The sequence below is a fragment of the Dendrobium catenatum genome, unplaced genomic scaffold (assembly GCF_001605985.2).
Source record: "Dendrobium catenatum unplaced genomic scaffold, ASM160598v2 fragScaff_scaffold_390, whole genome shotgun sequence".
NCBI classification, from domain to species: Eukaryota; Viridiplantae; Streptophyta; class Magnoliopsida; order Asparagales; family Orchidaceae; genus Dendrobium; species Dendrobium catenatum.
Genome location: NW_021318852.1, coordinates 5,560,477 through 5,574,565, shown reverse-complemented (window position 1 = coordinate 5,574,565; position 14,089 = coordinate 5,560,477). Strand labels below are relative to the sequence as shown.

Below are 14,089 nucleotides of genomic sequence, written 5' to 3'. Positions count from 1 at the left end.
ATAACTAAAAGTGGGATTATAAAACTTTCTCCTAACGGGTATTTTTTTATTTTTTATTTGGATTGTTTTTGCTTGGGTTATAGTATCACTTATTCTTTTAGAACTTCTCTGAGTATCTTATAGCCACTCCTCAAAATTCAGATCTTCATTGGATTTCTCCCTATTACTGTTTCTGCTCTATCAGCTTCTCTCTCATAAGATGCTTATTTCAATTGTCAACCCTGAGGCACGACCTACTTCTTTAGTTCTTGCAGATTTTTGCACATGTGATCTACCTCTGTTCCAACAATGATTCTGTCAGGGTCTTTTGTCCTCACTATGATGAACTTTTTGTTGATGCTCTTAGTCAAGACTCTTCGTAGATACTCTTTCTTGATCCTTTGACCCCCTTTGTCAATATTTTTATTTGAGGACTGTATACATGTATTTTCTGACACAGATGTTGTTGCTGATTTTTTGTGCCGAATGACCCTACTCTTGCTTTCTCAAGTCGCTCGTGTTCCTCTTGCGATACTAACAATCTCCGGACGTTAAGATCTTTGGTTACTATCTTTTTCAAACCAAGTTGACATCTCTATGCCATCTTGAGTTTGCGGGTGAGTGTTATAAAATCTGTATTATCACATGGCCTAACTTATTTATAAGGATTCCTTACTATTTATTATTGTAATGTTTCATAATTATTGAGAATATTCTCATTTATTGTTTTCTTCTCTTGTTTATACATAAGCCTGCATGCTCATACTAGAAAATAAATTTAGAAAATATATAGTTTGCTGTCTCTTTCTTTTCTAACAGAATCAAAACAATGTTTTTTAATCAGAGTTTTTTTATGTGAACTAAATGAACTTTAGTGTTCTTCTGTATTGCAGTCACTTGCATACTTGTCAACTTCCATTGAATATTCTGTTTTGGTTAATTTCCTGCTTGTGCTTTATGTTTATCTGGGTTTCGTAGGCAATCAATCTGTCATAGTAGGACTGGTAAATATGAAGCCACTGATTTTGTTTAAGAAATCCTTGTTGATATAAATTGTTTAGTTAAACAAGCTTGCCTGTTGATATTTTAGGCTAAATTTTCCTGCAATTTCATATATTAGATATAGTTTTGGTCTTTCTCCTTTGCCATTTAAGTTTCTAGGAAGTGAACTTTCTTCTATGTTCCTTTTCAGACAGGCTGGTGGAATGCACTCCCCTTAAGAGAGCTATCGAGGTGGCATATTCTGCAACGCTAACAAAGGCATCAAAGCCTTTCGTTTTTATGTCTATCAGGGTCCCATCTGAGCATGTAGATGTTAATGTACATCCTACAAAGAGAGAGGTACCACACTGCAAACTTTTAGAGTTTTAGTTAAGACCCTTTGACATACTATTGGTTGCAATGATCCTTTTCATTCATGTAATACTTATCCATTGATTATTTTCGGAGTTAATGTAAATAATAATGCATTTAACGCCATCTATTTATGCTTAGTTACATGTAATTTATTTTCTTGAACAATAATACCGATATCAATTGAATACTTTTGTGAAATTTGAAATTATTTATTTACATTTTCTGATTGCAGGTAAGCCTTTTGAATCAAGAGAGTCTTGTGAACACCATTCAAGATGCTATTGAATCAAAATTGATGTCCTCTAACAATACAAGAACATTTCATACGCAGGTATTACATGCATACCACACCTATCTCATAATTATCTATTTAATTCCTTCATGGCCTGACTAAAGCACCGAAATCCTATCACATATGTTCGTGTGAACATAATATGATTTATGCAGTTTGGGAATAGAATTGTTCCATGCAACTGTTTTATGCTGCTCTACATTGAAAGAGCTAAAAATTTTGGCTAATTGAGGCACAAAAACTAGTTCTATTATTTGAAGGGGACACAAATTAAATTTTTAATATTAGAACTATAAAATAGTCAGTACTTATCAATAAACATCGATAAAATTTTGGTACCTCAAAGGCTACTAAATCTTCTATATTAAATGTAGGATTAATGTTAAAACCTTTTGGAAGGTCCAACACATAAACATTACTATTAACCTTTGAAATTATCTTAAAAGGTCCGGCGCTTCTAGCATGCAACTTCTTTACGGAGCCTAGAGGAAAACACTCCGGGCGGATCCGTACCATCACAAAGACTCAAATTTTGAATTTTTTAAACCTTCTTTTGTTATCAGCAATAAGTTTTTAATTGGCGTTACTTTGTTCAATTTTCTTTTTAATTTTTGTATGTAACTCCTGGAGATGAGTTGCAAATGCATATGCAGACTCTGATGTTCTACCCCTAGGACTCATGGGAACTAGATCAATGGATTGTTTCGGTTGGCATCCATACACAATCTCAACAGGATTTTTTTTTTTAATTTTTATTCTCAGCAGGACTTAGACCAGTGGTTCTATTGATTGAATTGTTATAGGCAAATTCTGCGATGGGAAGCTTAGAGTCTCAATCCATAATGTTTTCCCCTACCAAAGTCCTTAAGAGGTTTCCTAAGCTCCTATTAACAACCTCGGTTTGCCCATCGGTCTGAGGATGGAAGGCTGTTGAAAACTGAATTTTCGTGCCCATCTTGTGCCACAGGGTTTTTCAAAAGTAACTTGTAAACTTAACATCTCTATCCGAAACGATGGTTTTCGGTAGGCCATGAAGTCTAACTACTTCGTCGAAGTAGAGTTTAGTAATCCGAGGGGCATCAAAAGTTTTAGAACATGGGAGGAAATGGACCATTTTAGAGAAATGGTCAATGACCACACAAATAGAATCGTGCTTCATAACAGTCTTGGGTAAGCCAAGGACAAAATCCATACTTACATCCTGCCAAGGGCAATTGGGTACAGGGAGGGGAGTATAGAGTCATGTATTCTGTTTTCGTTGTTTGGCAAGTTGACATATGTGACATCTCTTTAAGAGTCTACTAACGTCGCGCTTTAGGCTAGGCCAATAGAATCGATTTTCTAAAGCGACAATGGTTTTGGATTGTCCAAAGTGGCCAGCTAAACTTCCTGTATTTAATTCCCAAACGAGGTATTCACGAAGAGGCGTTTGGGGAATACAGAGTTTTTGGGCCTTAAATAGATATCATTTCTCTATTAAGAAATCATTGATTGTACGCTCACTTTCAGAAGTCAAAAGAGAATAGGTCTCATGAAAATTAGTGCAGTCCTTATAGTTTTCTTTAAGACTTTCAAATCCAATCACTTCAGTTCTCATTTCTTGGGTTACTAACATGCGACGACTTAGGGCATCAGCTGCTTTGTTTTTAGCTCCAGCTTTGTGTCGGGTGGTGTAGGTGTATTCTTGCAGAAATTCTACCCAACAGCCATGTCGAGCATTGTGTTTCTTTTGTGAATTTATGTACCGCAGGGCTTCATGGTCAGAGAAGATGACAAACTCTTGGGGAAGTAAATAGTATCTCCAATACCTATGTGATTGAATGATAGCATAAAACTCCTTATCATAGATAGAGTACCATTGCCGGATGTCATTTAACTTCTCACTAAAATATGCTACGGGATGTCCCTCTTGCGATAAAACTCTTATACCGATACCAGATGCGTCGCAAGTTACTTCAAAAACTTTTGAAAAATCGGGTTGGCGCATAACTGGAGCTTCTACCATTCTCCTCTTTATCTCCTCGAAAGGTTTAGAGGCAGACACGGTCCATTGGAATTCCCCTTTCTTGAGACTGTTATAGGGGCTACGATGGTGCTGAAATTCCTAATAAACCTCCGATTAAAAGTGGCCAATCCATGAAAACTCCGAACATCTTTGATGTTTTTTTGGTTAAGGCCACTCATTAATCGCTCGTACTTTCTTGGGGTCAACCGATATTCATTGTGAGGATATGATAATGTTAGACCGGTCCAAGCGAGACCGACCCGAGCACGACGAGGCGGACTGCCTTCACCTCGTTTCCGTGACCGACCACACTACAAGCACTGGAGAACCATTTTAGGAAGGATTTTTGAGGGATTTGGGAGGGAAATTTGAATGTAGAGACTGTTTAGGGATTTCCTTTTGATTTGTATGCATTAAATACTTTATTTTCCTAAGGTTATGGCATCTTGAATTTGGCCAAAATTTGAGATCTCTTTGATTTCTTTTGGGCTCTAGCGGCGTCTAGAGATTGGGAGAGAAAGATCCTCCTCTCGAATAGAGGATCAATTGTATCTTGCTATTTTTCGCTTCTATTTCATCAAATAATATAAATTTCTACTGTTTTCCTGGTTTTGTGTGAATTTTTGTGGAGAATTCTCGCTGTTTGCGATGATTGATAGGAAATACTTGAGATCTACAAGTTTTTCCTATCAAATTTGTATCAAAGCAAGTCTTGGGACTGTTCGTGGGTTGATTTTGGCGAAGTTCGGCGGCCAATTTTTGGTCGGGAATGGATAGAGTTGTTGTTTTTGTAATCCAAATCTGAAATTTTTGGATTTACAAAGTTTGGAGCGAGATGGCGGCCAAGAAAGTTGATGTGCTAGAAGAAAGACTTGAAGGGGAGATGAACCAAATCAAGACAATGGTGGAGGAAAGTATTTCCTCCATGGAAGGATAAGTTGCCGATCTCCGAGACATGATGAAGAAAATGTTGGAAATCCACAACCAAACTGCGGCTTCCGTGGCAAAAGGTGAGGAAGAAAAAAACACGAATTCTGAAATTCGTAGGGAGGAAGTTGAGGTGGAGATCAAGGAGGGTGAAAGAAGAAAACCCTATTTGGATCATTTCCAGAGGGAGGATAGAGGAGGTAGGTACGGAGAAAGGCATGGGTATGGAGGGACGGAGCAAATGGGTGCTGATTGGGAACACCGGAGGGACATTATGGTCGCCGAGGTGCTGAGTTTGAAGGAAGAAGAGGGGAATTCGAAGGGGGTTTGGGCTATGACAGAGCAAGGGAAGACCGTGAGATGTGGGGTGGGCCGGGCACTTGGGAAAGGAGAAGCTATGGAGAAATAAGGGGGAATGGTGGAGATCAGAAGGTGAGGAAATTGAAGATGTTTATCTTCGAGGGAGAGGATGCGTATGGGTGGATCTATAAGGTAGAGAGATTCTCTCTTTGCCGTTAATGGGCTAATGGAGGAGGAGAAGCTGATAACAGTAGGCCAATGTTTGGAGGGGAAGGTACTGTCATGGTACCAGTAGAGAGACCAGGGAGACCTATTAGGGACTGGAGGGAATTCAAGGAATGCATAATATAACGTTTCCAAACCGACCGGAGAGGAGATTTCTGTGAGCATTTCTTTGCTCTGGCACATGAGGGATCAATAGCAGACTACCGGGAGCAGTTTGAGCACCTAGCTAGTAGGGTGGAGCGATTATCATATACGGTATTGGAGGGGAACTTCATGAAGGGGTTGAAGGCAGAGATCTGAGCGACAGTGAAGGTTTTGATGCCTTGTGACTCGGGGGAGGCCATGAAGTTGGCCCAACTGGTGAAAAATTAGAAGAATCTAGAGAAAGGAGCCATGAGCAACAATTCAGGAGACTCTTATAGGACGACGACCACTCTTCTAGCACCCAAGGGGCCTGCATCAGGAAACATTAATGAAACCACCAGTGAGAAGCTAGTAGGAGAAGGGATTTGGGAAAAATTCAAGAAGCTGACAGAGAAGGAGATGCAAGAAAGGAGGGCAAAAGGGTTGTGTTTCAGGTGCGAGGATAAGTATACGCTAGGACATCGGTGAAAGGACCAAACTCTTCAGGTTCTCATCGTTTGTGATGACGAGGAAACTGAGGAGGGAGGTGAAGGGGAGTTAGAGGAAGAGATGGAGGAGAAGTTGCATTTGGATGTGGCCGAGGTTTCCCTAAATTCAGTAGTATGATTCACTTCGAATCATACGATGAAGGTGAAGGAGGAATTAGTAGGCATGGAGGTGGTTGTTTTGATTTATAGCGGGGCTACCCATAATTTCATTTTCACTTAGGTCGTCAACCAACTGGGAGTGAAATTGGTGGACACCGGTTGTTATGGGGTGATGATGGGTACAGGGAAGGTGGAGAAAGGCCAGGGGATCTGTAGAGGAGTGTTGTTGACCATCCAGGGGATTCAAGTAAGGGAGAATTTCTCCCACTAGAGTTAGAAAGTACTGATTTCATCCTGGGAATCAAATGGTTGTAAACCTTGGGGGAGACCAAGGACAATTGGGGGGACACTCACGATGGAATTAATGGTGGATGGGAGAAAGGTGGTTATAAGGGGAGATGTAGGGCTATCTAAAGCCATGGTATCACTTAAGACCATGGTTAGGAGCCTACAAGCGGTGGTGGACGATTATGTGATGGGACTACAGAAGTTGGATGTGATTAGGAAGGAGGGAGGGGAAATTTCTCTTTCAGGGCAACCCCTAATTCAGCAAATTGGTAAGAATTTTCAGCCACCTCAAGGATGGCCACTTTCATCGGAACATGAGCATATCTCCACCTTGAGGACAAGGTGAATCTTTGGGATGGGAGTATTGTTAGACCGGTCCAGCCGGTCCACGCGGGACCAGCCTAAGCACGACAAGGCGGACTACCTCCGGCTCTTTTCTGCGACCGACCCACCGCAAGCACTGGAGAACCATTTTAGGTAGGATTTTTGAGGGATTTGGGAGGTTAATTTGAATGTAGGGACTGTTTAGGGATTTCCTTTTGATTTGTATGCATTAAATAATTTGTTTTCCTAGGGTTAGGGCATCTTGAATGGCCAAATTATAAAAAGGAGCAATTTTAATACCTAAATACGCATAAGAATCGTAGAGCATAAAAAAATTAAAAAGGAGCGAAACCGGACCTTGAAAATCTGGTTTCTATAGAAACCGGAATATCAAAATCCGGTTTCTAAGAAACCGGATTTTCAAAATACGGCTTCTATAGAAATCCGATTTTTAAAATCTAAATAATATAAATTTTACATTTAAATATAATTAACTCGGTTAATTTTTTTTATAAATAAATTGTTTTTTTAATAATATAAATTTTATAATTTAAATTGTATAGTAATTTGTTATATGTAAATCATATAATTTTAAAAAATATTAATTATAAAAATTATGAAATTAATTAAGTGAGAAGCTTCCGAAATTAAATCTGGGATCATCTGAACTCCAATTACAACAAATTTATAGTCAAACTGAACGTCTAAAAAAATACAAATCCAACGACACCAAATTCGATTTAATCCGAGTCCAAATCAAAGACTCAAATCACGTTTGGAAGGTTCAAACCATAATTTGGATTACCATACGGTTTCCAAAGGTGACATGGTTAAAGTACAATCGAGCTATGATTTATATTTTATAATTATAAATAAAATTCATATATAAATAAAGAAATCAATTATAAAAAAAGTATAATTAATATTTTTTTAAAATTAAATGATTTACATATAAAAATTGTTATTAAATTTAAATTATAAAATTTATGTAAACCGAATTTTAATATTTAAATTATAAAATTTATATTATTAAACTAAAACAATTTATGAAAATAATAATTATCCGGTTTATATAGAAACCGGATCATTAAAATCCGGTTTCTATAAAAACCCGATTTTGAAAATTGGGTTTCTATAGAAACCAGATTTTAATGTTCCGGTTTCTATAGAAATTAGATAATTGTGCTTCGGTTTCTTAGAAATCAGATTAGTATTTTTCGGTTTCTAATACGTTATTTTGCAGTCTAGGTTCGCTCCTTTTTAAATTTTTTCGTTCTTACGCTCCTGCATATTATCATATAAAATCAGCTCCTTTTTATAATTTTGTCATCTTGAATTTGGCTGAAATTTGAGATCTTTTTTATTTCTTTTGGGCTCTAGCGGCGTCTAGAGATTGGGAGAGACCGATCCTCCTCTCGAATAGAGGATCAATTGTATCTTGCTATTTTTCGCTTCTATTTTATCAAATAATATAAATTTCTACTGTTTTTCTGGTTTTGTGGATTTTTGTGGAGAATTCTCGTTGTTTTCGAAGAATGATAGGAAATACTTGAGATCTACAAGTGTTTCCTATCAGGTAAATTAAAGAAAAGTGACACAATATGCGAGGAACATATATTTGTTTAGGTTTGCATACAATTGTTCTTTTCTCAAGATCTCACAGACTTTTCTTAGATGATCTAGATGTTCATCCACCGAACTATTATAGATCAAATGTCATCAAAATAGACCACAACGAATTTTTCTAAGAATGGGCGAAGAACTTGGGTCATAACCCTCATGAACATACTAGGAGCATTACTAAGGCCAAACGACATAACCATCCATTCGTACAACCTATCTTTAGTTTTAAGTGTCATTTTTCATTCGTTCCCAGGCCGGATTCTAATTTGATGATAACCACTTTTAAGATCAATCTTAGAGAAGACAGTTACTCCGGTCATCATGTCCAACATGTCATCCAAGTGAGGAATAGGGAAGTGATACTTCACAGTAATCTTGTTGATAGTGCGACTATTAACACATCCTCCAGGAGTCATTCTTTTTGGAAGTTAAAAAGTACGGGGACTGCACATATGCTTAAGTTTTCTTTGATAAATCCCTTTTGGAACAAATCATCAACTTGTTCTTTTAATTTGGCGTGCTCCTGCGGGTTCATACGATAGTGGGGAAGGTTGGGCAATGAGGCTCCGGGTATTAGGTTTATAGCGTGCTGGATGTTTCTTAGGGGGGGGGGAATTGGTTTGGAAGATCCTCAGGAAAGACATCTGCAAAAGTGTCGAGTGGTTGTACCTCTCCTGGGATAGGTTCTCCTAGCTCCACACTAGCTTTTCGAGCCACTAGGGGCTCCTTGACTCAGCTCAACATCTACTTCTTTTGCGGTTAGCAAATTTAAACATTTGCTAGGTTTAATAGTGACAGGTTTAACTTTAGTTTTGTTGGGTTTAGGTTGGTAGGGAACTAGTTTGATCTTCTTGCCATTATGCTCAAACACACAGGTGTTTGTCCTCTCGTAGATGTGGACGTCGTTATCAAATAATCAAGGGCGACCAAGGATAATTTGACCCACATCCATAGCCAACACGTCACACCAAATCTTCTCTTGATATCCAATAAACTCTAGGGGAATAAAACTCCTATCTTTTATCTCCATATAAGTCGAGTTAATCCAAGCAAGCTTATAAGGATTTGGGTGGGGTGCCATTTTTAAGTTAAGCTTGGATATTATTGCGGAAGAGACAGTGTTGATGCAGATCCCACTGTCGATGATGATGTTACAGCTCTTATCTCAAATCTTAGTAAAGGTTTGAAAAATGGAGGTCCTATGCCAGTCATCACTCAGCTTTGGTTGGGATAATGCAAATCTAACGACTTGTAGGTCAATGGGGTTATCTTCATAGAAGAAGTCTTCTTCCTCATCAACGTGATGAACTAAATCAATATCATGTTCTTCCTCTTCTTCTTCATTCTCTTCGATTATGGTAACCTTATAGGGACTAGAACATTGCGAGGCAATGTGTCCATACTCATAGGGCCAGCGGGTCTGTTTTGGGGTTGACGGGAAGAAGCTCTATACGGGGTTGGGCAGGAGTTGGATGCTTAGTATGGTAATTGGTCCTAAACTCTTCAAGGTCGAGCACTAAGCTGCAGGAGACTTTGTGGACCTCCGAAAAGACACCGCCGCAGCTATCGAGTGCAGAGGGATATACGATCGCACGACCCCGACGGATAGAGACGATCGCAGGCCTTCGCGCTCTTCGCATGGGGGCTAATGGAAGGGCAGATTAGATCGTACATACGACTAAACATTGAGGATAGCGGCTCTTGTCGACGCACCCCGATGGGTAGTAATATATATGACCTGTTCAAAACAACGGGTTTCCCCCGCTCGATACATCAACTTGAATGGGGTTTATTTAATGGTGGAGTTTCGTTTCCCATGGGCGCAAGCCCTCGTGGTTAATTACATCTCGAGCATAGGGCTTAAGAAAATTCTCGATTAAGGATCCGATATTATTCTTCCCGAAAATGGGATTGGCACGAAAAGGAGACTAGGAAATCCCTACTCAGAAGGAAAGAAGGGGCTCAAGTGGCTTAGTCAACATGCACAGTTCATCTCAGCATCCGGAGGGACTAAGGCAGTAAGGAGAGGAAGAAGATCACACACCTTAAGCATATAGAGGGGAAAGATAGAGGTGGCGTCATCTATGTGACGCGGATAAGTAGGATTTACAGTCCCTGAAGAAAAGGAACTTACCCACCATTTAGGCCTACTACGAGACACCTGATGTAGTAGCCTCGAACCCTAAATCTAAGGTAGGTTTAGTATTCTATCTAATACTAACATTCGTGTCCTAACTAATGCATCTGGGCTTATATCTGGCTGAAAATGAATGTCAGCTGACCACTTAGGCGCATAAAATCCATACATTACAGTCTTTATGAAATATATGTAGGTAGGTTGAATGTTTTTTGGAAGTAGGGCTAACTTCTAGAGAGTTTCCTAATTGGTCATGGACTTATATAGGGTGAATGTCCTTAGAGCTAATGTAATTAAAATTTAATTTAATGAGTATCTAATGCAATGCATGTTAGTTGAAAAGGCTAAATCATGAATGCTTTAGATTTAAAAAAAAAACAGGCTTATATAAAAATAATTTTTAGAAAAGACTGGGCCTCCCCAGATTCGACACTTCATCCTCATAGATCAGATTATCTGGACTCTACCCGCAGGCGGGGATGTATTTTATTAGAAAGAGAGAGAAGAATGCATTTAATATGTATGCGATCCCAGACGATTCCGGCTATTCCCTAGGTCGTTAAGTTTCTAAGTTATTTATACTTTAGAATTTTGAATATCAATTACGAGTAGAAAAAGTTTTTTATCCTAAAAGCCTAGCGAAAACATGCCATACACATGCAAGAAAAAACCTAAGAAAAACAGACAATTTCTATTACACACATAAAATAAGCACATCAATATAAATCCAGAAAACGTAAGTAAGAAAGTCCACCGAAGTGCCGTATAAATACAACCTAGGGTTTTCAGAAAAGTAATGGTGGTCAGGCTCCACCGACAATATCCTGGATTCTAATCATAATAAATGACACAAATCTTAAAAGTCGGGTATTTTGTCTTCTAGTCTCCGTCTTCGAGTGGATCGTCCTTCTCCGGATCATCTCCCTTTGGATCGGCTCCTTCAGGCTCCATTTGGTTCGTCCACCGGAAGGGTGCCCAAATGACTAAGAAATTCCCGAAGAGGGGGCCTTTCTTATTCTCTTTAGGTACCGAGTATTTGAAATGCTGGACTTTTGAAGACTTTCACAACTCAATAATAATTACAATGAATTATATTTTAAAAAAGAAAATCTAGACCCGGACTCCTGCGTTGTTATCCTAATAAAATTCACAAGCAATTTATATATCACACCACAAGCAGTTTATATTGTGCATTAAAGGAAACACACTTGGCCCTGCTCTTTTAATTTTATAGAGGGCTAAGCAGTCTCTGGAGCATCTGCAGAAAATAGTATTAGTATTAAAACATTAATGATTACGACCCCTTCGTTTTAGCACTGCATAAGTGTGGCCACCTGTATAATACTGAGTTAGTATAAAAAGCGGCCCTAGCCCATCGGCATTCTAACGCACAAATCACATCATAAGCAGGAAATATAGTAATAAAACATCACAACAAGTCAAACCAAAACAAATCAAGCAATCACACGTGTCACATACAATCACATCACAGAAAGTAGAAAAAGTAAACACCGGCCTTAATCTTAGAGCTAGAAATGGTATACTAGCAAACAATTCTATGTGTATGTAATAGGCTTTGTGGCTTTGGATAGGTCCTAAGTAGGGTAGTTAGTTCAAATTGTCTAAAGTTCAGATTTGTTGAAGGTTTGAAAAAGAAACTTTATTTAAAGTTCAAATATTAATAGATTGGGATCCATTTTGGTTAATTTAGTTTGTCGATCAGTTTTAATACTTAGGGTGGTCATCTTGAAAGTTTAAATTTCATTAGCCAATTTTAGAAAGTCCCGAGTCCTCCTATGTGCTAGGCTGAGGGGATCCCAAAATGTCACTATAGGAAATATGCTAGGTTTGGGCGTTCTAGCATTTTAGTTAAATAATAGGCCTTACAAGGAGTAATTAGGTTTTGAGCTTGCTGGATTTGAAGTTTTCTAGGCAAAACTATGGATTTTTAAAGTTTTGGGCAATTAATGAATTATCAAAATTGCTTAATAAAAAGGTATCATATGATTTTGATCTAAATCAGCTCCAAACGGATTGGAATCACCTTCAAAGATCTGGAATGACCTAAAGAAGTGTTCCCAAGTGTTTGGGGAAAATTTAGAATTTTTAATGATTTTTAATTAACTAATAAGGGCAAAAAGGTAATTTTTTATTGATGTTAAATTAGGGATCATATTAAAGTCCAATTAAAAGGGCACTGATTATCTAAGGTTAAGGGCTGAATTATGAAGAGTTTGAGTTATTATGGGTAATTTTTTGAGTTGAAATTGATTTATTAGAATTTTTTGAAGTTATCAGGGCCTAATTAATGGGTTAATTAGGATTTAATTAATGGGTTAATTAGGATTTGTTAATTAAGATGCTTAAAGGGTCCTAAAGAATCCTAGAAAATTCTGGGAGGTTTAGGATGTCACTAAGTTTAGGTGTTTGAAGTTTCAAGTAGTTCAAGGATCTACCCTACTCCTAGAATTTTTCTAAATTCGCTAAACGGGTCCTTAATTATTGACTTTAGGGTGTCACTATGTTAAATAGGTTTTAAAGTGGGTTTTGGACTAACCCTTGAGGTAACTTGTGGGGGATGCATAAAAATAATAAATTCATCAATTCCTAGGATATAGGAGGGCCTAAGCTAAGTGCTCATGCGTCCTATACATAAAAAAAATGGTAAAAAGGAAAGTGAGCGCACTAATCAGTGAGACTAGTGAATGATTGGAACTCAACCACCCACTAATTCACCTCCCCATGAATTCGATTCATATGCATAACATTAGTTTAAAATTTCACAAAGTGGATCCCCCAAAATTAAGGATTTAATAATATAGGTAATTTTAAAATAATTTAAAATACCTATAAATATAGAAATTTTGAAAGTAATATAATCAAATCTAATTCAATTGATAAGAGTACATAAGTATATGAGAGATCCACTGGTCACCTAAGGAGGTTTCAAAAGGATTTGAAAATAATTTATAATTTCAAAATATTTAACATATTATTTAATTAAATTACAGTTAAATAATGCAAATAATTAAATAATACATAAAATATGACAGAAACATAAGTTTTGAAACCTGAAAATATTTTCAAATTCAAATTCATAATTTTCTGAAAAGAACCAGGTATTATACGCCGAAATTCGTTTTAAAATGAATTAGATATGATTTATTAAAGTTTAAAGTATTTAAAAAGATATTTTAAAATAATTTAAAGTTACTAATAATTAAAATAATTAAATAATCAAATTAAATCAAATGTTAATGCTTTTGAAAATTTAAATTAATTTAATAAAAAAAAGTTTGAAAATTAAAAACTATTCATATATATATAATTATATTCATATATAAAGTATAAATAATATATATATATATATATTAGTATTTATCACATACACAGAGAAAAAAGGGGAGGAAGAAAGAAATCTAACGTGCAAAACTTCAATCGCGTCGATCCACAAATCTGGCTTGAGATATGCGCGCCGTTCGCCATCATGTCTCCGCAAATCCAGGCCAAATTATGCGATAATCGTCCGATCGAACAGATCACAAGTCTGTTAAAATTAGAGTGCTCGACGACTCCACCTGTTGCATGCGATCTCCTCCACGACAAAACCACACTCGCTCTTGCTTCTCCTCCTCGACTCCCCAACTCTGCTCTCTCTCTCGATCCGACCACAAACCTCACCGATCGCTCCGTTCAAACAAACAACCTAAACCCTAGCCTTCTCCTCTCTTCCTGTCCGACGGCCGATCCCCCACTTAGCGAAGCCCGATCTCCTCTGTCTTGTCCGATCCTAAACCCAGGAGCGCGCCCCTCTTCCTGATGTCGAGACTCCAACGGAGAGGAGAGACGGAGAGAGAGAGAGAGAGAGAGAGAGGGAGAGTACCGACTTCTTACCTGGCCGA

General features: G+C 37.7%; 1 protein-coding gene across 2 annotated transcripts in view; it reads left to right on the top strand.

The window, feature by feature from the left end:
- Window positions 1-14,089, top strand: part of LOC110097545 (DNA mismatch repair protein MLH1) — a 72,016-nt gene that overhangs the window by 14,693 nt on the left and 43,234 nt on the right. For both annotated transcript variants that reach the window (XM_020823979.2, XM_020823980.2), the window contains exons 6-7: window positions 1,172-1,320; window positions 1,568-1,666. In XM_020823979.2, coding sequence (XP_020679638.1) covers window positions 1,172-1,320; window positions 1,568-1,666 — 248 coding nt within the window. The remainder of the gene's footprint in view (window positions 1-1,171; window positions 1,321-1,567; window positions 1,667-14,089) is intronic.